This window comes from Pristis pectinata, chromosome 28 (assembly GCF_009764475.1).
Source record: "Pristis pectinata isolate sPriPec2 chromosome 28, sPriPec2.1.pri, whole genome shotgun sequence".
Classification (NCBI taxonomy): Eukaryota; Metazoa; Chordata; class Chondrichthyes; order Rhinopristiformes; family Pristidae; genus Pristis; species Pristis pectinata.
In genome coordinates, this window is record NC_067432.1 from 26,405,068 (window position 1) to 26,429,792 (window position 24,725).

The following is a 24,725-nucleotide window of genomic DNA, read 5'->3' on the forward strand; positions in this document are numbered from 1 at the left end:
GACTCCCAACAAGTTTGCAAAATTGGGCAAAAGTACATAAGACAGCAATTTGTCATTCAGTGAACAGAATCATGCCCTGAAACAGGATCTAACTGATTCCTATTGGGAGCTGCATGTCAAACTGGCAGCTGCTACGTCATTACTGTGCTGACCACCTGGGAAGGAAAGTTGACAGTGCAGAGCATGGCATGCCAGCCAAGGTACAGCAGTAGTAAAAGGCTACTATGGAGGGGAGCAGGGACTCAGAGCCCTCTTGTCTTAATACACTATGCAGTGAGCTGCCAGCTGTAGAGGAATAATGATCACAGTATGGAATTCAAATTTTTTTCAGTGAAGTGAGCACTGTTGATTGGAGACACAAGAGCCTGCAGATGCTGAAATATGGAGCAAAAACAAGCACTTGGAGGAACTCAGTGGGTCAGGCAGCATCTGTAGAGGGAAATGGACAGTCAAGGCTTCCGGTCAAGACCCTTTAACTGGACTGAAAAATAGAGGGGAGATGGCCAGTATGAAGTGGTGAAGGGAAAGAGTGGGGAAGAGCTGGAGGATCCAGGTGAGAAAGGGTTGATTGACAGAAGGAGTTAGGTGGGGGAGGGAAGGGTGGAGATAGTGACAGAGGCTTAGAGGTGATAGGTGGAGGCAACGAAGGTCTGCAGATGATGGAATCAGATAAGAAAGGAAGGTGAAGAGGAGACAACTAAGGGAGATGGGATGGGCAGGTGGGAACAGTGCAGGGAGGGGACCCAGTGGGAGGAATATGTGGGTGATGGGAGGTGGGAGAGGGGAAAGACCACAATAGGTAGGGGGATGGGTGGGGTTTGGGAGAGAAGGGTGTGTGTGAAAGGACCTGGATAGATCCAAAGGAGAAAGAGGGTCAGGGGGAGCAAGTTACCTGAAATTGGGGCTCTATGATCATGCCGTTGGGTTGTAGACTACCCAGGTGGTTAGGAGATTCTAGTTTGCATTTGGCCTCACTCTGGCGGTGGAGGAAGTAGAGGACAGACAGGTCAGTGTGTGAATGGGAAGAATTAAAATGGCTTGCAGTCGGGAGCTCCATTTGTTCCCATCTGCTCTCTGCACCTCCTTTATATGGTTATCTTATCAGATTCCACAATCTGCAGCCTTTTGTTGCCTCCACCTATCACCTCTCTGCCTCTGTCGCTTTATCCACTGTTTCCTCCCTCACCTGATTCCTTCTGCCAATCATTCCCCCTCCTTCACCTGGATCCACCTATCGCTTGCCAGCTCGCCCCCCCCCCCCCCACCTCTTTATACCCTCTACTCTTTCAGTTCCGGATGAAGGGTCTCAACCCAAAACATCGACTGTCCATTTTTCCCTCTACAGATACTGTTGAGTAATTCTTCCACTATGCAGGAGAGACACTGGCGTTGTGACATAGAAATGACAGTGCAGACCATTTTTAAGTGCCATCTTATTTCTCTGTTCTATGATCCTAATTTTGTTTGAGTGAATAACAAGGGTCATTGGCTCCCACAAAAGCTCTCATTTCTACCAGTAGTGGAGGAAAGCTGTGCTGCTTGACCTATTACATAGTTGGCTACATGACTGGTGATGGACAAACATCAGCTGTAAGTTCAATTGTGCACAGAAATGCTTGGGTTAGTTTCTTGATGGGTACTGCTTGATCTAGAAATGATTGCTAGCATGGTCCAACCCTGGAAAAATTGCATGTAAAGCCTCAATGCAAATGAGTCCAATTTATAAGCATTGATTTTTGAAATGCTTGAAGCATTTTAAAGTGCATGAAACAAATTTCATGTAAGCATTATTTTGGGAGAAATTATGTAGGTTATGTTCACTAATGGGCTTTGATGCTTATTCTTAGTCTTTTCCTTCTGGGAAAGGGGTGGCTGATTACTTTCCAACAATAAGATTTCTGGTAGATGTGGCTGTTAGTAATTGGTAGGGAATGATTTCACTCAGCGGATTTTTGCTTTTTTTGCCAATTTGGACAGCTCCTTCACTCTATCCAAGTGGGGTCAACTGCAGGACAGTGTTTTTATTTTGGCATTGGGGACCACCAAATACTACTAAAAGGGAGATAAGACTCTGGGATTAATGGTGGAGGTCAGCGTTGGGATTGATGCTCAGTGAGTTGATACTAAAAATAGGAAAGAGGAAACAAAGTCATTCGCTGGGATCAAGACAGGGTTGTCAACTGGGAGTTCGTCATGAAGGTTGGACCAGGAAGCCATTAGATGTATTGCGATGTGTGAGGGAGAGTGCAGCAGCGGGGTAGTGGAGTTGTGCTTTGCTGGAGGCATTGGCAAATTGGCAATTGGGAGAGATTGGGTCAGTAGTCAAGGGAATAGGACTGGTGAAGTGTTTGACTGGTGGTGTAAGGTAGAGCCTAGTAAGATCTAATTGGATGCTAGGAAAGCTGACTTCTGATTAGTAACTGCATGGTTGCCAAGGGTTGCACATGTGTTAAAATAAGTCCTGGAAGCTGGCATCCAGACTCTCATTGCACCCTGCTGGATGCTACTGAGTGTGCCCAGAAGTCTCTGTGCATCACTGCATCAGATGCATGGAAGATCCAAAAGGAAAACTGGACTTTTTCAAACTTGCAGTAAATTCCTAATTTTTTTCTTTGCAATTGATTTTTTTTTGCATTGAAGTTGAGTCATATAGTGCACAAAAAATATGTGCTTTGTGTTCCAATTTCTATGCAACAAACATGCAATCTTTGATTCTGACTGCTTCCACTGAGTCGGGGCTGATACCAAGTAAGAAGAAATCATTTTGCTTTAAAATTCTTCATGCTTTATTGGAATATGTTGCAGCAATATTGGAGAAACTGAATTGCTATAATGATATACAGCTGCATACACCGAAGTACAGATAGATATATCTGCTGTTGTGTAGCTTAAATGAAAATTGTGAGTTCACTTGTAATCAATGACAAGTGTAAGCTATTGTATAATTTTCTCAATTCTGGCATCTATTTCTAGTAACAGCCATTGGATATTGTTATAACATGCTCCATATGCAGCAAGAAGAGCTGATCTTGTCTCCCATTCAACTATCATTTTTAATATTTTTAAACTCCATGTTACTTGAAATGTACATTTTGCTGCATGTGTGTTTGAGATGAAATGCACTGATATTAAATGCTTGCTTAATTGATTTGGTTGAAATCTTGTAACGTGAAAATATTTATTCCTTTTTGCTTTATTTGTGGCTCTAAATATTTTTCTTATGCCCAACTGATAACGAAGGATTAATAATTCATTAATATTTAAAACTGTCATATTAAGCCTTCTGTTCCTGCTGATTCTTGGCTTCTGATCTCTATTAATTCTTTGGGCTTGAGCGTCAACCTTCTGTTTCTAAGACTCTATTTCTCATAGGACTATGACAGAATCAACACTTCTGTTTTGTATCTTTGACATAGGTTTCGACCACATCAGAATGCTGACCCAAGACAGCCACGTGTTCCTGCTGTTATTGATGGTCTTATAGCCTTTAAAAACAATGACCACGGAGCTTGGGCTAGAGGGGGAGACATTATATTCCGCAACTCTGGGTAAGTTCTGTCAAAAGTTGGAAAATATCTTTGTAATAGGAAACACCTTTAATCTATGGAAGCACTGAATGAATTATTAGAGACAGTGGCTATCAGCCACTTAGGTAGAGGTTCCACTGCTGATTATTGCATATATAGTACCGAAGATATAATGCACAACCAGTTGCTATGGCTGTACAAAACAATATGCTGATCATTACTGTACCTATATTTCACAAAGGATTTGATGTAGTTTCTTACTGTAAAATGTCAGATGCATGATTCTTGAATGTGAATGCATTCTTTTTGCTTTTATAGGTTCTCTGATAATGGGATAGGTCTGACTCTAGCAAGGTAATTTTGATTTTCTAACTTTATGAATGTCTTTCTCGGTGACCATCTTACCAGATCAAATTATTTTGGGTTAAAATCAAAACCTTAACTTGCAGAAACAATGCTTATCAATTTCCCCTACCGACAGAGTCAAAATCATGGTACTTCCAGTTCTGATGATAGGTTATTGACTTGGAATGTTAAGTGGTTCTTTCTCCACAGATGCTGCCTGACTAGCTGAATATTTCCAACATTTTCTGGTTTTAGATGGTCTTTGAGGTTGGTTTTGAGGCCAGGGATTAAGTGAACTGGATCTCTAAGAATCATTTAATCCCATTATGAAATTTTAAAATTTCATCCCTATTTAAAATGAAAAATGCTCGCAAATACATGCACTTGTTCAGGGTGATTTAAAAAGTGTCATAGTTACTCTGAAGGGTTATTGTAACTGTGATTAGTAATTTCCAGTAGAAAAAGTTGGCAAGAGCGCAGTGTAAAATTTAATATTTTATAAATGTAACATGTTTTATATAATTGCTGAACTTTATTCAAAACTGGCAAGAATTGGATATTTTACATTCTTTGTATAAGAAAAGTAGGTAGAATAGAAACGATGAAACCTTAATCCCAACATAAATCCTGCAGTTATGCCTTGAAGGGCATAAAAATATAGAACAACTGAAAACCTGAAAATCAGTAACTCTGTGTGTTACTGGGGTTGTCTTTGTCAATTTGATTTGGCCCATCTGTTGGCCAAGGTCAAAACCACACCGGTTCTCATACTTTAGTCCCCACTAAGCTCGCCTCTTGCAAGTGTTTTGTTGTACTCTGGTACTCTCTCCCATTGTTTTTCTACCACTTAAGTAATCTTCAAAGCATCCCTTGCCAAGATAAACCGTGTCCATAACACAAAGGAATAATTCACAAGATAATATATTTTATGTGCCCCACACACAAAATGCTAGAGGAACCTGGCACAGGTCGGGCAGCATCTATGGAGGGAAATAAACAGTCAACGTTTTGGGTCGAGACCCTTCATCAGGACTGGAAAGGAAGAGGGCAGAAGCCAGAATAAGAAGGCTGGGGGAGGGAGAGGAGCACAGGCTGGCAGGTGATAGGCGAATCCAGGTGAGAGGGGGAAGGTAGGCGGATGGGGGTGGGGGGGGGGGAGATGGATGAAAGGGAATTATTTTGTGTGCTGTTGGTTTTAGAGAGCATTGTTGACCAAAACACTGGGATAACTGTACATGGTGTTGTCCAACTCAACAAGCAGACATCAGCTTCATGTCTCATCTAATGCATTATACCTCTTTCAGTGCAGCACACTCTCAGCAGTGAGATGAACATATAAAATGGAAGCAGAGTAGAATATTTGGCTCCTCATGTTTATGATTTTCTAACTCAGTGCCACTTTTCTACACTAACCATACTGTACATCCCTTGATTTAATTAATATCTAAAAAACTCTTGATCTGTCTTGGATATACCTGGTGACTGAGCCTCCACAGTCCTCATAGCTAGAGAATTCCAAAGACGTCACCACCCTCTGGGTGAAGTCATTGGTTTTCAATTCCTGCTTTGAATGGCTGACCCCTTATTTTGAGACTGGCGCTGGTTCTAGACATCCCAACAAGAGAAAACATTAACTTATCACCTATCCTCTCAAAACTTTTGCTATGGTTCAATGAAATCATCTCTTCTCTAAATGTGAGATTAGTCTGCTCTAACCAATCTGCTTAATCTATTCCCCCATCTGATTAACACCTGCCATCCCATGGAATCATCTGATGAACTTCTGCTGCAATCCTCTAGTTAAAAGTATTGTCCTTCTATTTGTAGTGCTTGGGTTTCGGTTCATGATTTGGTGGTCATGACCTTTTTTTTCTTAAGAGTTTAGTTTTTTCCTGGAATGCAGAATGCCATGTCATTACTAGGTAGAGGGCAGTTCAAGAGGAGTGGATGGGCTGTAAAGGCTAATTAGTGAGAGGCATTGGGATGTTTGCTTTTGATTCTTTTGTTGTGTATTAAATTGGAAATGAACAATAATTTGAACTGATATAATTCAAGCTAATTCTAATAGTTTGAAGATCACATTTTGTTGTTTCGTGAGCACTTGACTGTCGACTTGTGATGGATCTGAAAGACAAGTAGTTAAGAAACCAGGACACCAGTGCCAATGACTGCCTAGCTGAATTATTATATTTTGTGAGGGGTCTATCTGGAACATTGAATTTATTTTTGTGGTGACAGGATTTTCTTGGGACAGAGCATGAACAGTGGTAGTGTTGTTTCCCTATCTCTGCAGCTCAAGGTACTTCATTTCCCAGGAAGCATAATGTGTTCATGCTGCAAGGACCTAAGGGCACAGGATATGTGTTGGTACTGACTAAATTGCAGGTGATGGAATGAGCTATAGTCCTATTTTATTGATTTTGCAGATGCTGAGTGGAATGAATAAATTATTCCAACATTCAAGGATCAATAAGAAAGCCTCTAGCACATGCACAATTTACTGGTTTTCAACTTAAATGGAAAGGTTCCATAATTGAAGCCACAAATTTATAGTATCAGCCCTGTGATTATTTTTTGCATATTGTCACAGTCTTCCCTTTGTAGAACTAAGGATTGAAAATTTCTGTGGGTGGAATGATGGCTCCTCCTGTGCAAGTTACATTGTGTACCAGCTGATAGAATAGTCAGCCTATATATTGGGATGATTCTGTGGGCTTCAACATTCTTTACAAGAGGGGTTTGAAATCTTCCCTACACCCAGTTGGTATTCTGCTAGAAGTTAAGAGTTTGAAGGTGGAGCACTGCCTAGGATTGTCTCAGTGGGGGATCTTGACTAAAGGGAAAAACAGTTCCACAATTAAAAGCTGGCTTCAGCCCACCATGTTACTTATTATTAACTTGCTTTACTGTGGTTTGCAATTTGGTCTTCAGGAATTTAAAGGTGTGATGTTACAATGATCATTTTTAATTTTAATTTTAGAATATTTAAAATTGGGGTGGAGATGCATTAGCAATTTCTCTTGACTGCCTCAATGATGAAATTTTCTTCCAAAAGAACACAATATTTAGCTCCATTTTCAGAAATACAAAGAATAATCCAAAAGAAATCTATACAAAGGACAACTATCTCTGTGGTTGAGACCACCTTTTGATGAAAACTGATAATAATAGGAAGGATTCTTGATGACCATTGTGGTTTTGTTTTCATAGTGATGGAACATTTCCAACTGATGAAGGATCAAGCTTGGAAGTGACAAGATCAGTCTTTGTTGGTGAAAGCATTAATGTGGGCTGCAATGGAGGACAAAACAGATACTGGGGGAAGGGTGCACATGGAGAGTACAGAACACTGCCAAGAAACAGGTAGAAAATATAAAGCAACATTTTAAAGCATGTTGCATTTATATTACAAGAAAGAGCTTCACTATTTAATCCAGAAGCTACAGGGTGTGTTGAATTTAAGGGTTTTTTTGTTTTCCAGAACATTTCCCATCCGTGGATTCCAGATATATGATGGTCCAGTCCGACTGACACAGTGCACATTTAAGAAATACTTATCTTCCCATGGTAGGTATTGTAGTGCACTTGGATTCTTCATGAGGAACCCCTGGCAAATCAGCCCTCAAAATAATGTATCTCAAGTCAAGTTGGAGAGTAGTGTAAGTTTTAATCATTTTACTGTCTATTTTAACTGTATATTCTCAAACATCAGGGGGGAAAAAAACATTCCTTCGTAGGGGAGTAACAATAGTGATGTTTTAGATTGAAAAAGAATATTATTGTGAGAATATTTGGGTACAAGTGGACAGACAGATATCTTGCTACAATTATGTGGAGCCTGGTAAGACCATGCTTGGAGTATTGTGTACAATTTAATCTCCTTACTTAAAAAAGGGTATATTTGCTACAGATGTACGGCTCAGTTTCACTGGCCTGGTTCCTAGGATGAGAAATTGAGTAGGCTAGGCCTCTATTCTATCAAGTTTGGTCCTGCATGGGTGTCATTACTCAACTCAAAGAATTGCATTGGAAGCAAGTATTCTCAACCCAAATGAATACCTAATAAAGATTCTATTCCTCTATCTAATCCTTATTTTCAGTATTATTTATTTTCTTTTTGAAATACAAAATCCTCGAGCAGCATTTATTCATCTAGCACCCAACAATATGAAGTAATTGCAGGTTCCAGGTATTAAGGTTTAGTTTTTCCAATTTTTTTTTTACAATAATTATTTTAAAACTTCAAGTCAAGTGTCTTTGAAACATTTTTACTAGTTCAATCTATATATTTGCCTTTGGTAACTACTGCTAAATGGACACTATGATTATAATTCAGTGCCATCAATCTCAACAGAACTATTTCAAGAGGGGAGTATAACAGGCGGCTAATACTGTTGAGCCCATTTGAAGCTACTGACCAAAGGTAAATTTCTACCCCAATGTGTTTTGATGGGTAGCACAGTGGCACAACTAGTAGAGTTGCTGCCTCAGTTCCAGTGACCTGAGTTCAATCCTGACCTCCAGTACTATGAGTGTGGAGTTTGCACATTCTCCCTGTAACTGCGTGGGTTTCCTCCTGGTATTCTAGTTTTCTCCCACTAACCAAAGAGACACAGGTTGATTGGTTAATTAGCCACAGTGAATTGCCCCTAGTGTGTAGGTCAGTGGTAGAACCTGGAGGAAGTTGATGAGAATATAGGAAGAATAAAATAGGATTGATTTAAATGGGTGCTTAATAGTTAGCACATACTTGGTGGACCAAGGGATCTGTTTCCATGTTATATGACTCTGATTCTGAATCCATTGCCCTGAGAATTGCATATCTGTATTAAGGTCTAGAACCATTAAGTATTACATTTTTACATCTTTCTTTTAATCCACCAGTATTTGCAGTGAAATAGATATTTGGACCAATAGGTCATTAGCTCCATCCACCTAATCCTTTTGTAATGTTATTTCTTCCCTCATGGAATTTATCTAGCTTTTTATTCAAGGCACTTCACCATTCACCTCAACATTCTTTCCATGGGGAGCAGAGAAATTTCTCCTGAATTCCTTAATGGATTTATTAGTGATTTATTTCATGTTTGTACTCTCCAGTTTTGGCTATCCAAGAAATAGAAACAAAAGACTAGAAATTCTACCGCATAGTGCAACATTTTTATGGCTAATTGCATTTCTAGAGTGAAAGAACACTTAAGAAATGAATGAGTCTTAAACACTGGAGCAATCCCTTCCCAGCTTTGCATAGAAGGCCCAGATTGCATCACCTCACCCCCAGTTCGACCACCCCACAGCCACTTTCAAGGTTTCCAACAGGCAACAACTGGATTCATACTAGATGATGCTAAGGTTGTACATCTTGTGGGAAATTTTGTTTTTAAGGGCTGGATGATGAGGAGCCCTGCCCTTACTGCTGATGTCTGGTGGCACAATGTACCACCTGTTGTCAAGGGCTCCTGGTATTTGCCCCTATTGCTCACCACTTGAGGACAAATTTGCTACTAGAAGAGCCCCATCTATGCCAGGAGGATGTTGTTGAAATTTCAAGTTTCTACCTGATCTTTGGCACTACAAGGTTTGTGCAGACAAGTGAATTCTCAATTTTATTATGCATTCTGCATTGTGCGCAGTGTGTGAGAACATCTGTTTCCATCCTGTCGAATGAAACCAGCAGAGGTCTGCTGCAAGGGACTGTTTCAACACTCATTCTGTGTGCAGAATAATTTATCAGGCATTTCTCTCTCTCATGATTTATTAGGTCCTCTATTAGGTCACCTCTCCTCTAGTGTGGCTTTTGTGTAGAAAACATGACTGAGGACAGTTTCTTCTTGTGTACCTCTCCTAATTTCTTTCTTTCCTTTTTCCCCATCAGGTTAATCTTGAGGTATTTTTCGGCAAGCCAGGGCAGTGGTTTGGAACCAACAGTCTCGATGGTGACTGGACTTCTATTTTCCATGATTTGGATGGTTCAGTGACTGGATTTCCCGATACATTTGTAGCGAGGGCTGACAACTACCTGGTCCGCCATCCAGGCTGCCTTATTGTGCCAAGGTGGAATGGTGTAATCTGCACTGGCAAGTATGCTCAGGTGAATTACAGTTGGATTAAACATGCAATTGTAGCATTTATTGTATTTCGCAATTCAGAAATTTTGATTTACAGCCATCTCAGCTGACGAATAATTAGGGTGTTACAAGGCCAGATCTGGCTAAATGCAGCCACTAGAGGTATTCAGAGTGATGAACAACATGTGATGTGGACTACTATGGTAGTTAGAAATAAGGTACCTAAAACAGAATGGAGAAATTGCAAACCAAGGGCTGGTTTTTGAATTTGGGCAAAGTGAAAGTGATATAATTGCACTTTCAAATATTTATAAGATGCCAAAATTAGGGCTCGTGCAATTGAGGCAATGTTTTTGCATGGATATGGTATTATTCAAGTATTATGCAATTGGAAACCTTTTCTCTCTGAAATGAAACCAGCAGCAGCCATTTCTAGGTTATTTTAAGTCATTTATAATATTAAAAAAATTCTACCTGGGACATGGTGTCATTCACCCTTGCAATCCTGACTCTCACCAGAATCACCAAGGATGACATCATTCCTTGTGCCACACAACTTTTGGAGTGTTGTTGGGAAGCTTGTACCACATTGCCCCCACAGTGCTTGTTGCTGAATGCTGCCGGAACAATAAGGTCTTAAAGGCCACACCACCAAACTGGGAGGCCTGCAATATGAATAAATTTAATTGCCTACATTCTTGAGCCTTCTATCTACACTAAAGCGACCACCAACTCCTGCATGCCCTCCGCCTGCACCTCCAACCCCTCCACCAAAATTGACCACTGATTTACCAACCCACCTATTAGTCCCACCCTCCCACCTACAATAATCCAAACTTCATTCCTACTTTCAGCCCTCAGCACTCATTAACAGCAATCTCCTATGCTCCTTTTTCTCCACTTCCTCTGTGCCCACTCTCAATCCCAGTCTACATTTTTGTGTGCTGTAATTTTATTCTTTGTCTCAGTATCAAAACAATAATTTCCCCAGGCAATATGCATCATTCTAGTGTTCCCTATACCTAGTTTTATCCATGGTAACACAGATGGAATGTATAAGAATAAATGGGTCATTTCCATTTGCTCAATGTAGTTAGTGAGGCATCTAAATTCTATTATTGCATTCTAGCTGATGAGTCTATCTTAATGAATTGGATAAGACGTCAATTTCATAGTTTTCTGATGATACAAAGCTGGTTGGTGGAAAATAAATTGAGGTTGATACAAACATGTTGCAACAGGGTATAGGTTAAGTGTATTGGCAATGATGTGGCAAATGGAGTATAATGTGGAAAAATGTGAGGTAATCCACTTTGGTAGAAATAAGTTTTAAATGATAGCCTGAGAAAAATGTTGGTACTGGATAAAGGGAACTGGATATCCTCCTGGATCAATCACAAAAAGTTAACATGCAGGGATCTCCAGCAATTAGAACCTAAGAGTTAGGACCAGGAGTAGGCCATCTATCCCTTTGAACCTGCTCTACTATTCATCAACCTCAGTGCCATTTTCCAGCTCTATCTTCATATCTCTTGATTCCCTTAATATCCACAAATCTATCAATCACTGCTTTGAAAGAATGCAATGAGTGAATATCTGCAGTCCTTTGGGGTAGAGAATTTCAAAGGTTCAACACGCTCTCAATGAAGAAAGTTCTCCTCCTCCTAAGTCCTTGTTGATCTGCCCCCTATTCTGAAACTGAGCCCTCTAGTTCTGGGCTTCACAGCTGGAAGAAAAAATCCTCCCTGTATCCAGTCCATTAAGCCCATTAACATTTTTTAAGTTTTGACGAAATCTCTCATTCTTCTAAACTCAAGCACTGTCCCAGTTTACTCAATCTCTCCTAATGCAACAAATCCACTGCCCCCGGAACCAGTCCCATGGATCTTCTCTGCATTGCCTGTATAACAAGTACATCCTTTCCTAGGTAGGGAGACCAAAACCATACAGAATATTCCAGGTGTGCTCTCACCAAGGTCCTGTACAACTGCAATTAGATTTCTGTACTCCTGTAATTAAACCCTCTTGTTGTAAAGGTTGTTTGTCATTATAATCACCTGCACGTTGGTCTCCTATAACTTGTGTACAAGGACATCCAGTTCCCTTTGAACATCAGCACTACCAAATTTCTTACCATTTAACAAATATAGAAGGGAAAGGGGCAGTTTAAGTAAATCATAAATATGAACAGGTTCAATATATTGCCATGGGTAGAAGACTTCGGCTTGCAGTTTACTTTAAGGAAGTGGGTCAATCCTGGAACTTTCTTGCTAATACTGTTGTGGAAACATCATCACAAGAGCTGCAGTACTCCTAGTGTCACTAGAATTCTATCAGTACACCAAGAAAAGCGTGAGCCCTTTGTCTCTCACACTTTAAATATAACCTGCTGTCTCCAGAAAGCATAATGCATATTCTCCTTTTACATAGCTCTATGTTCAAGCCTGGCATCCAGAGAACCCATCTCTCCTGATTGCGAAGGATTTGTATCCAAGCCACCCACTGAAGCTGCAGGGTGTAAATCGTAGGGCACCATATCAGCAGTACCAGCCTGTTGTCATGCTCGAACAAGCCTACATATTATCATGGAATGGTAGTACGCCTGAGCAGATTGTCCTCTACCCAATCAACTTTAACAGGTAACTTAAAAACAGTGCTGAGAATGCTCAGCAGGTCTGGCAGTTATCTGGAGAGAGAAACGGAATTAATGTTTCAGGATAATGACTTTTCATTAAGTCCTCCGCTGTATTTCCTATTTTTCTTCTGAGCTCTTGTCCATCCTGTGCTCAACACCCGGAATTTATGGCGCAAATCTACTCATCCCCACTCTTGTGGAAAATAGATATTTGATCTAATAACAGAAAGCATTGGATGTACATAGTGGGTCTCTGCACATCCACCCTTCATCACATACAGTAGCTGACTGGACTTCCCTTCCTAATAAGTTGCTTACTCTAATAACGTAAAACCAAAATAATCCATGGCTCTCCAAGAGCAGTTTTGCAAACAAAATTTGACATCACCAGAATGTTTTTAGTGTGGTTTTTGGATTTCCAGCTGTTGAAGCTATTTTCACAAAATCACAAAATGTTTACAGGAAGGAGAACACACAGCTTGTTGAGTCAGTGCTGGTTCTGTGTGAGAATAATCCAGCTAATCCCACTCTACTGCCCTCTTTCCCCATAGCTCTGCAAATTATTTCCTTTCAGATAGCTGTCCAGCTCTCTTTTGAATACCACAATTGAATCTGCCTTCAATTGTACTGTGTTGGTGAATTCCAGGCCCTAATCATTTGCCTTTATTTAAAAAAAAGGAAAATATCCTTGTCCTTGTATCACTTTTATTTTGCCAGTTCCTTCATTCTATGTTCCCTAGTTCTTAACCATTCAGCCAATGGGGGCAGTTTCTGTTTACCTAGATATCCTTCATGATTGAATCCCCTCTATTGAAAGAAGACCAGCTTCTCCAAGACCAGTTTTGTAAACAAAATTTGACATCGTCAGAGTGTTGTTAGTATGGTTTTTGAATTTCTGGCTGTTGAAGCTTTTTTCACAAAATCAGAATGTTTACAGGAAGGAGAACATGCAGCCTGTTGAGTCAGTGCGGGTTAAATGTAACAATAATCCAGCTAATCCCACTCTACTGCCCTCTTTCCCCATAGCTCTGCAAACTATTGCCTTTCAGATAGTTGTCCAGCTCTCCTTTTGAACACCACAATTGAATCTGCCTTCACTCATACTGTGTTGGTGCATTCCAGTCCCTAATCATTTGCCATTTTGGGTAAAAATAGGAAAATATCTTTGTATCACTTTTTTTTTTTGCCAGCTCCTTCATTCACTGTTGCCTAGTTCTTAACCATCCAGTCAATGGGGACACTTTATCCACATCACTAAAATCCCTCCTTCCTAGAATCATTTTGGTGAATCTCTTCAGCAAAATCTATAGAATTTACAAGTCTGCTAAAGTGTGGCGCAGAGAACTGGAGACAATACTTTGGTTATGGAAGAACCTTTGTTTTGTAAATGTTCATCAGACTTCCTTGCTCTCTGCCTCTTTTATTGAAGCCCAGGGTCTTGTATGCATTTTTAGCCATTTTCTCAGTGTACCCTGTTATTTTTGGTGAACCATGCACATATGCCCAAAGATGTCTCCTTTCTTGTAATCATTTTAGAATTGTGCCGCAAATTTACCTTCCTGCGAAAAGTAACATTTCGCAGCATCAAATTTCAACTTCAAATGAACTTCAAACTCATTTGCCATTTTGGGGAAATAAAAGGAAAATATTCTTGTATCAAATTGTAGCAAATTGTAATTGCAAAATTGTAGCAAACTTCAAATGAGATGGACTATGACCTCACAACCTACCTTGTTGTGACCTTGCACCTTATTGCACTGCACTTTCTCTGTAGCTGTGACACTTTACTCTGTACTGTTATTGTTTTTTTACCTGTACTACATCAATGCACTCTGTACTAACTCAATGTAACTGCACTGTGTAATGAATTGACCTGTACAATCAGTTTGTAAGACAAGCTTTTCACTGTACCTCGGTACAAGTGACAATAATATACCAACACCAACTGCCACCTAGCTGCCCTTTCCATCAGCCCTTCAAGATCTCTGTGAAGTCTACTGCTGTGCTCCTAACCGTTCATTTTGCTTTTTGGTTTTGTCGTAAGTAAATTTGGAAATTGTGCTTTTACACCCAGTCTAAATTATTAATGTTGCCAAAAACAGCAGTCCTGGTACCAACCCAAGGGAACTCCATGGTACACTTTCTCCAGCCTGAAAACAACCTTTTGCTGCTGATGTTTCAGACTGCTTATCTAAGTTTCTGTCTATGCTGCCACAGCCTTCAGTTTTGATCAATCCAATTTTGTGACACCTTATTTTGATAATTTGGATTTGTGACTTATGTAAGATGTTCTGAGGACAAATAACAAGAGGCGTTGGGTTACCTCTAGACCAAAAGTCTAGAGAAATTATGACACGAGACTGCAGATGGTGGAAATCTGGAGCAACACAAAATGTTGAAGGAACTCAGCAGATCAGGTAGCATCTATGAAGGATGATGATCTATGGAGCAGGTTCAGTCCTGATGAAGGGTCTCTGCCTGAAATGTCAACTGTTCATTTCTCTTCATAGATGCTTCCTGACCTGCTGTGTTGCTCCAGAGAAATTGTACTTGTACTTTCCAAATCCCATGAGGTGTGGTTACTGCATGTAGTTAGAAAAAGATGCAGTTGTTTGACTTGCTCTTGAAACAAATTCAGTGGCACTTTTCTTAGCTTTCTCACAAGTTGCAATACATCCATTTAACTGATCCTTTAGTGTTTACATTGATGTGAATATCATATTTTAGCCTTGGGTAGGTTGCAGATCAAATTTGATAGCTGCATACTGATTGCCATCTATTACTCGTAGCTCCGGGGTAACATTCTCTATTCTGAATCGCAAGGCGGTGAGTTTAAGTCTCACTGTAGAGATTTTGTGCATCTAATCTGACACTTGAGTGCACTATGGAGAAGGTGGTGCATTGTCAGAGATGCTGTTGTTCAGGTGAGATGGAAAACCAAAGCCTCCGGGTGGATAATAAATATCTCAAGGGAATGTTTCCAAGAGCATGAAAATTCTCTGAAGTATTTACAGTATCTCTGAACAAATAGTGAAATTTGCCCAGAAATTCAATTGCATAATGCTGTTCTTTTTCAGCATTTTTCAGGGCAACTTTGACTATGTTGTCCTGGGTGCGCCAGTCATTGAGTACTCCTGGATACATGGTCTTGCCATGTGGTGCCAAATTAGGGTGCCTGCTAGATCTGTAAATTTGTGGGATTGGGGAGTGGGGAGGACTTTTTGGGGGGGGGGGGGGGGGGGGGATGGTGAGGAAGATGAGTGGAGTGGTGGTTGCCAGTCACCCTGCAAGCCATCCTCCACTCATTCCTACCAGCCTGTGGTGCAGACACATTTTGCAGTTGAGAAACCCTGACAAAATGGTTGTCAGGAAATTAGAGACACCATTATCATGGAGGCCATTAACCTACATATAGACTGGACAAATTAAATTTACTACAATAAGGCAGAATATGAATTCATGGATTGTATATGGGATGCTTTTCTAGATCAATATGTTCAAAAACCAGCTGGTATAGGCTATTTTGAATCTTGTTTTGTAAAATGAGAATAGATTAAAATAATCCCATCAAGGGGATTTAGAGAAGAGTGAATAATATGATGGATTTTGACATTGAACTACATCACTTTCAAACTCTGAAGCTGGGACTTTAAATTTAAGTAACGTAAGTATGAGATGTGAATTGGCTATGGTTGATTGGGAGAACATACTGAAAAGTATGATAGTGGACAGGCGATGGTAGTATTAAAGAAAAAATGCAGAAGTTGCAAAACCAAATATTCCTTAAGACATAAAAACCCAAAAGGAAGTGATTCATCCATGGCTAATGAGAAATTACAGATGGTATCAAATCAAAGGGAAAGTCTTTAAAGAAAATCAAAAGGCTGCAAATGCTATAAGTCTGAAATAATAGAAAATGCCAGAAATGCTTGGCAGGTCAAGCAGAACCGGGTTATAGAGAAAATAACTTCTTTCAAAACCGCTGCTGCTGGAAATCAGAAATAAAATCAGAAAAAGTTACTGTTTCTCTTTCCACAGACTGCATCTATGGAAAGAGAAGCAGTAACTTTTCAGGCTATATACCCTTCATCAGAACTGAGAATGAGAAATAAAAAGGGTAATTTTTAGTAGAGAAGGTGGCAGTTGGAAGGGAGAGAATGAAGGGAATATTGGTGAGACCAAGTCAAATGGGTTTATGGGGCAGTTGGAGGGTGGTTATGCTTCTTTGTTATTTATTGCTCTTAACAGGGTCATGGGATGTGCCCAGCAGATCAGGCAGTTCTAATGGAGATAGAAAAACTGAACTAAACTCACATAATTATTGTGGTACTCTTTTTGCCTGTGCTGATTTATTTCTCAATTTAGGTCCTTCACCTACAGTGTAGCTACTGATTAGGGAAGCCTTATTGCAATCGTATACAATCTTGGTGAGAATGCAAATGCAGTATTGTGCGAGGTTTAGATCTTCCTACTGAAGGAACGATGCACTTGCAATAGAGAGAGCGCAACAAAGACCAATTACAGGGATGGCAGATTTGCCATGTTGACTGGGCTTGGCCTATCTTCTTCAGAATTGAGGAGAGGGTTAAATACCTTGTGTAGGCTATAGAAGAATGAGAGGAGATTTCATCAAAACCTACAAACTTGTTCAGGGGTTTGGTGGGCTAAATGCGGGGAGGATGTTTCCCTGAATGGCTGAGGAGGCTTAGTCATTGTGTTCATTCAAAATGGAAATTGATAGCTTTCTGGATATCTAGGGAGTCGAGGGATGCAGTGATCATGCTGAAGTGCTACTGAGGTGAGCCATGATCTTGATGAATGGCAAAGCAGGCTCACAGGGTTGAATAGCCTACTCCTGATCAAATATTTTACGTTATGTCTTGCTCTGCATGGTTTGCAGTCCTCCAGGCAGTTATGTTGCTTTTGTGTAAAATCAGTGTTTACCAGGCTAATAACTGGAACCGGCAGGTTGTCTCATCAGTAAAAGTTGGACAGGCTCGACGCGTAACTGCTGGAGTTTAGAGTGAGGTGATCTCATTGAAACATACAAGGTCCTGAGATGTCTTAAGAGTATTAATGTGGCATGAATCATTCCTCTTGTGAGGAAATCCAGAACTAGGAGTCACTGTTTGAATATGAGTGGTTGACAGTTTAGAGCAAGGCAGTTTTGCTTTCTCTCCAGTGTCTTTGAACTCTTCTTTAAAGGGTGGTGGTATTTTTAAGGCAGAGGTAGGTAGATGCTTCATAAGCAAAGGATGGCAGATCACCACAGGTGGATCTTTGAGATTTGGGAGGAAACTGTACTACCCAGAGGAAACCCACGGTCACAGGAAGAACATGCAAACATGATAGAAGCTGTAGTCAGAACTCTACGACTCTAGATCTGGTAGCTCAAAACTGAGCATCTGAGGCACAGTGGAGCATTAGCAGCAGCAGAAATGTACAAGGAAATGGCTCAGTATATCCCTCACTCCACCATTACTGATGACATTAAATTGAGTGGAAAAGTATTCTAGGATCAATAAGGAGTGAAGAAGGGCACACTCTGAGCAGCACCAGGCACATCTAACATTGATGTGCAAGCCTAGTTAAACAGCAAAACGAACCCACAATGGACAGAACACAAGAAATAGGAGCAGGAGAAGGCCATCCAGCCCGTCAAGCCTGCCCTGCCATTCAATAAGATCATGGCTGATCTGGCTGTGGACTCAGATCCACCTTCCTGCCTTTTCACCATAACCCTCAATTCCCCTGCTATGCAAAAATCTATCTAACTGTATCTTAAATGCATTTAATGAGGTAGCCTCGACTGCTTCGCTGGCAGAGAAAAGGCAAAGTGAGAGTGACAACTGTTGATGACAGGAGCCTTGACAAAACTGAACTTGATGAGCATCAGTGATTGGAGTTGGTAGTGGTTGTTGCAGGTCAATCATCCCAGACCCAGGACATCACTACAGAGGTTCCTGACAGCAGTGATCTCTGCCCTGCTGTCTTGAGATCCTCATCAATGATCTTCCTTCCATCATAAGGTCAGAACTGGGGATTTTTTAATTCCCAGTTCTGACTTTATGATGGATGGAAGGAAGATCATTGATGAAGATCTCAAGACAGTATTTAATTACATTTGCTAAAATCCATAAATTCCACATCACGGCTGTCATTGCCACTCCCTTTTATAACTTCACCGGAAGGACTTGGGTGGTTCTCAAGGGCAATTGGGGATGGGGAACTGCTGGTGATGCCCAGATCCTGAAAATGAATAAAAATGTTAGAAGGGGACTCTGCAGAGTATGTCGATGGCACATTCTGGTCAAGACCTTGAGCACTAATGACTTGCTATTATGCTTTTTTCTTTTGGGCACTGACTGTCAGGTAATTGGGCTAGGTCTGGGAGAGGTCAGGTGGGTAAGGGGTGTCAGTTCCATATCTAGTGTCTGAACTGTGGTGTCCTGAAGAATATAAGTAATGGGACATGCCTTGGAATGGTCCCTTTCAGTGTTTTGTAACCAAAACCTATCTGTTCTGGGAGTGGCTCGTTTCCTTGCATTGCTCCAAAAGCAATGCATGTGCATTGACAAATTACACTGACAAATTATACTGACAGATACTGTCTGAATTTTCAGAGTGAATTAGGCTTTTAATCCATGTGCAATTACTTTAAAGTGGCAAATGCAAAATATAAATTGTCAAATACTGTGACCCTGCTGATGGAAGACAGACAAATAAATAAATATGCCTCTACTCATTATTCCATCAAACATATTGCTGAGTTTCTTATTTATTTTGCCTCATTTCTGTTGTGCTTTAATAGTGCCTGGCGGACAGCAAGAGATTTAATGCCCAGATACAGTTTTTTTTTGTTTAACTTGGCTGGAAACTCTCAGAATAAAGTAGCCTTTCTTGCAGTTGTATTACTTGAAATTACTTGAATTAGTCTTAGCACAGTACCTAGAGGTGTACTGTGCCTCATTATCTATAATTCAGAAATATAGGTACAAAATTAGTAGTCTTATTTGGAACTGGGAAAAGGAATGCTTCTGTGGGAACTGGAAGTATTATAAGTGTAAGTGCATTTGAAGTTGTGAAATTCCATTGTTAACTATAGAAGCACACTTTACCCTGGAGCTAAATTGATTGGAATAGAACTAAAAGTACTGCATGTTGATCTGACCATTAGAAAAATCTTCCAATCACAAAATGAAACAGCATTAAATCAAGCTGTCAGATGATTTGATTTAAATTAAAACCCCGTCCAATTCTCCTGCTTTCTCTCTTTCAAACCATAGGCCTATTTTCTCTGCTACAAGAATTTGGAACAATAGAAATTTTTAAAAAAGCCGGAAATCTGAAATAAAAACAGGAAGTGCTGGAAACTCAGCGGATCAGGCAGTATTTGTGGAGGAAAAGCAATCAACGATTTGGGTTTGGGACCCTTAACAGTTTCTCTCCTTCCCAGTTCTGATAATTCTCAGTAGTGGAGAAGGTGGGAGAGGGGTGGATAGAACAAAGAATAGTTCTGAATGGCTAAGACTAAATGAGCATATGGTTCTTTGTCTGCGGAATATGTTAAGTTGATTTTATTGTCAAATGCGCAAGTACATATATGCCCACGCACAATGAAAAACTTGCTTGCAGCAACATCACAGGCATGTAACATTAGAGACGCAACATTCAAAAGAAAAACATAATTACACAAAAATTATACAAAGAACAATTGGAACAAAAAAGAAAAGTCCATTGTAATGCAAAGTGCTCACAGTGTTACTATACTGAGGTAGTGATTAGGGTTGTGCAGGTTGGTTCAAGAACCAGATGGTTGAAGGGAAATAGCTATTCTTGAACCTGGTGGTTTGGGACTTCAGGCTTTTGTACCTCCTACCAAATGGTAGCTGTGAGAAGACTGCGTAGCCCAGATGGTGAGGGTCTTTGCTGCTTTTGTTTTTGAGGCAACACCTCGTGTAAATACTTTTGATGGAGGGGAGGGATGTGCCTGTGATGCATTGGGCTGAGTCCAATACTCTATGCAGCTTCTTGCATTCCTGCACATTCAAATGGCCATACCAGACCATGATGCAACCAGTCGGGATACTTCCACCAATACATCTGTAGACGCTTATTAGTGTTTGATGCCAAGCCAAACCTCGATCTTCTAAGAAAGTAGAGATGCTGGCGCACCTTCCTTGTGATTGGTATTGGTTTATTATTGTCACTTGTCAGTGAAAAGTTATTGTCAGTGAAAAGTTGTCTTACAAACCGATCGTACAGGTCAATTCATTACACAGTTACATTGAGTTAATACAAAGTGTGTTGATGTAGTACAGGTAAAAACAGTAACAGTACAGAGTAAAGTGTCACAGCTACAGAGAGTGCAGTGCAATAAGGTGCAAGGTCACAACAAGTGACGTGAGGTCATAGTCCATCTCATTGTATAAGGGAACCGTTCAATAGTCTTATCACAGTGGGGTAGAAGCTGTCCTTGAGTCTGGTGGTACGTGCCTCAGGCACCTGTATCTTCTACCCGATGGAAGAGGAGAGAAGAGAGAATGTCCTGGGTGGGTGGGGTCTTTGATTATGCTGGCTGCTACACCAAGACAATGAGAGGTAAAGACAGAGTCCAAGGAGGGGAGGCTGGTGTCCGTGATGCGCTGGGCTGTGTCCACAACTCTCTGCAGCTTCTTGCGGTCCTGGGCAGAGTAGTTGCCATACCAAGCTGTGATACATCCAGATAGGATGCTTTCTATGGTTGCATCTATGTGCTGGGCATCCAATATGTTAATACCAGGAACTTAAAGCTGCTGACCCTCTCCACTGCCGATCTACCAATATAGACAGGCGGATATTCACCCTCCTTCCTCTCGTGGAAGTCAATGATCAGTTCTTTGATTTTTACTGTAATGTTTCTATTTGTGAGGCTGTGGGATATTACCGGCAGGCAGACTATACAAATAGGAAAAGAAGAATACTGAGCCAAAGTAATGATAGGCAATAATAGACAGTTCTGATTAAAAACTGTCTATTGTTGCCTATCATTGTTTGTACTGATAAGAAAGAAATCTGATCCAAACTCCATTAATCTGTCTCAAGTACCAAACATCAGATTTGACTGAACTTAAATCTATTACAGCTCAAAACTGTATTTACATAGTAATTTTAATATAGAAATACACAGAAATTAAAATTTCTCATTTGTTTACAGTCATAGTCTTACCTGTCCCATCTCTACAATCACCTCCAATTCTGCAAAAATTCAATTCTCCTATCCATTGCTTTGCTCAACTGTACAATTCCCAGACATGGAAAAACCAGGGTAGATCAGAAGCCAGTTTAAAAAAAAATAAAGGAAAATGACTGGAGATAGTTTAGTTTCTGGATGGCTAGTGAGAGTCATGGTAAATACCTGATTCCCTTATGAAAAAGATTATTGCAGAATTTGGATCAGAATTTGTCATCAGAAAAATTGGTTGGAGCTCTAGAGCATGCAAAGGCATGGGTGACAAAAATCAAATTAGATGTAGCAGCTGAGTTGAGATCCTGAATGTAACCATGAGGTCTTCCTGCCATGGAGATGGAGCTTGGAAGAAACTGGGCAACAGTACCAAAGGTAGAGTTTAAGTAGGGTTAATAAGCCATGCATACAGCTGCACAGAACATTAAAAGTTGCTTTTGCCCAGATCTCTGATCCTGCAGGCTAAGCAAAAAGCATGGAATTGTAGGAAGAGGTGCTGACTATGACATGCTTGGAGGCTGTGGAGAGTAAGAATGGGCAGCAAATGTAATTCTCCCAAAAATTCCAAATTAAACATTGAGAATTTTGAAAGAGTTACGAATAACATAACTTAAGGAGAGATTGATAATCTGCTTTTTCTATTGTTTTGGCTCATTATCTCCATCCTGTTTAGTGAGTTCCCTCACCTAACTACCTCAAAATATTAACTAACTCTTTTTCAACTGTTTCGTGCATCTCCATCAGTCATCCAGCACTATGAAAATGTTCTTCTGACCTCTCTTTTTGATTCTATTGCAAATGTTATATTTTTTCTGGTTAATTCTCCGATTAGTGAAAATAATCTTGCTACATTTTGTGCTCTTTGTAATTTGGAACACATTTTAGCTCTACTTAACCATTTCCTCTGAAGAGTTCATCTTTAATTTTTAAAGTATCTCTTTATTTTTTCATAAGATAGGAGCAGGAGTACAGGCAGGTGCTGCTCAGCACAAATGCACTTTATTATCTCACACACAGTGTGAAATCCGCAGAAGGTTGCACTACCTTATTGGTTTCCATAAGGAGTCCACTAGAGCAGGTAAGGGGCAGACAGAAGCACCATAGTTGCCAATATAGACCAGCACAAGTGCAGGAAACTAGGACTTGCAGGATTACACCATATGATACTCCAAACCAGCTCTGTTATTCAATGAGGTTATAGCTGATCTGATCTTAACTCCACCACTTTGTTGTTTTTCTCTTGAACTATGCTTGACTAACCAGAAATATTCTCAAACTTAATTTGAAACACCTTATCTCTGTGTACAGTGGGATAGTGGTTAAACTGTTGTATTAGAAGTTAGAGGCCTGTATTATTAATCAAAAGGACATGGGTTCAAATTCCCACATAGCAGTTTAAGAATGTAAGTACAATTTTAAAAATAGCTTAAGTAGGAGATAGTAAGCAGAATGACTGTGATAGAACAATCTTTCACGTTGGGGTCAACAGCAAACCATGTGCAGTCTTGTGGTCAGCCCACCCTGTGCAATACTACTTGCTGTTCTATGTTTGTCACAGCTGCTAAAATGATATGTAGTCTACTCCTTTATTACTTGAAACCAAGTTTGTTGCTCAGAATCCATAATCATTCATAAATCCTTCCACCCCACACCAGCATTAATGGTTGGACTTAATTGTGTATCCCTATGCAAGTTCCAGTTTCCAGCACTGTAGCTGGTCTATATCCATAACTATGGTGCTCGTTACTGCCCCTGTGCTGCTCTAGTGGACTCCTCATGGAAATCAATAGGTTTGCGCAACCTTCTGCAGATTTCAGTTTTCTCACAGTGTGAGAGATAGTGTGTTTGTGGTGGGCAGGCACTGCTCAGCAATATGTGAGCATTAATATCCATGCAGCAGAGTGTCCTGCAGAGATCTTGGACCCCTATGCCACTAGACCAAAGCCTCAATCCATAATAGTATGTGCAGCAGCAGGTGTGCAATAGTGACTACCCCAAGTTAACAAAAATTATGCACAGTATTTGAATTCAGTATGACATTCAAATTATTTGAATGTCAGTACCTTCATAACCTATTATAAGCTGAAGAACTAGGGTGCTTTGACATCACCATTGCAGCACTAAATGAGGTATGACAGGTAGGAGATGGCCAACCCAAAGAACAAGGTGTTGGGTACACTTTCCTTGAAGAACTCTTATTTCAAAGAGAGGGCTTCACCATCAAGAATGAACTAATCTGGTATCTCAGTGACTCCCTCCATGGAATTAATGTAAGCTGATATGAAGCCTTACTAACCTTGAACCGTCACACCATGGTCATTAACACCAAAAACTTTGGATTTGTCCAAGGAGAACTTCTGCCCTGACCTTAAAATAATCCTAGCTCATATCCCAGCAGTTTTACAAGTAGCTGAAAGCTGAGGACCAGCAGAAGTCCCATGACCTAAAGAGACGAAAAAGTGCAGGAGAAACTCTAAGAAGTTTCTCTGGAAGTTCTTCAGCATTGTCAAGGTCATCCACGCCCAAACCCCCTATGCAAGAGAAGCGAGAATGGTGAACTTAGCAAGGACAGACAGGGTAAAAGCCCACTAGAAGAACACCTCAAAGATTTCAACCATGATTCCACCCTGCAGAAGCCTATTCAGTCCAGTCTTGCTATCACTTCTGACTGTCAAAAAGTCATCAAAGACTTAAAAAAACAAGGCCTCAGAAGCGGATAATTTCCTGCTAAGGTTCTGTAATTGCCACTTCAGTCATGAATTCACAACATTAGCATCCACGTTGGGAAAGAGGAGGATCTCAGGAGACCTCAAAGGTGCTGTAATCAAAATTCCTTTTCAAGAAAAGCATTGATTCCAAAGAGTCTCCAGGGAATGTCGTTGTCAGAATCTTCAGGTACCCTCTCCCAGTGGCTGAATAGTTGC

General features: G+C 40.4%; 2 protein-coding genes across 5 annotated transcripts in view; both read left to right on the forward strand.

Moving 5' to 3' along the window:
• Positions 1–24,725, forward strand: part of LOC127583920 (cell surface hyaluronidase-like) — a 120,309-nt gene that overhangs the window by 73,997 nt on the left and 21,587 nt on the right. For all 4 annotated transcript variants that reach the window (XM_052040343.1, XM_052040342.1, XM_052040344.1 and 1 more), the window contains 6 exons: positions 3,417–3,548; positions 3,846–3,881; positions 7,083–7,235; positions 7,354–7,531; positions 9,748–9,963; positions 12,371–12,579. In XM_052040343.1, the coding sequence (XP_051896303.1) occupies positions 3,417–3,548; positions 3,846–3,881; positions 7,083–7,235; positions 7,354–7,531; positions 9,748–9,963; positions 12,371–12,579 (924 nt within the window). The remainder of the gene's footprint in view (positions 1–3,416; positions 3,549–3,845; positions 3,882–7,082; positions 7,236–7,353; positions 7,532–9,747; positions 9,964–12,370; positions 12,580–24,725) is intronic.
• The window catches only part of cemip (cell migration inducing hyaluronidase 1), a 220,155-nt gene that overhangs the window by 45,622 nt on the left and 149,808 nt on the right, over positions 1–24,725 (forward strand).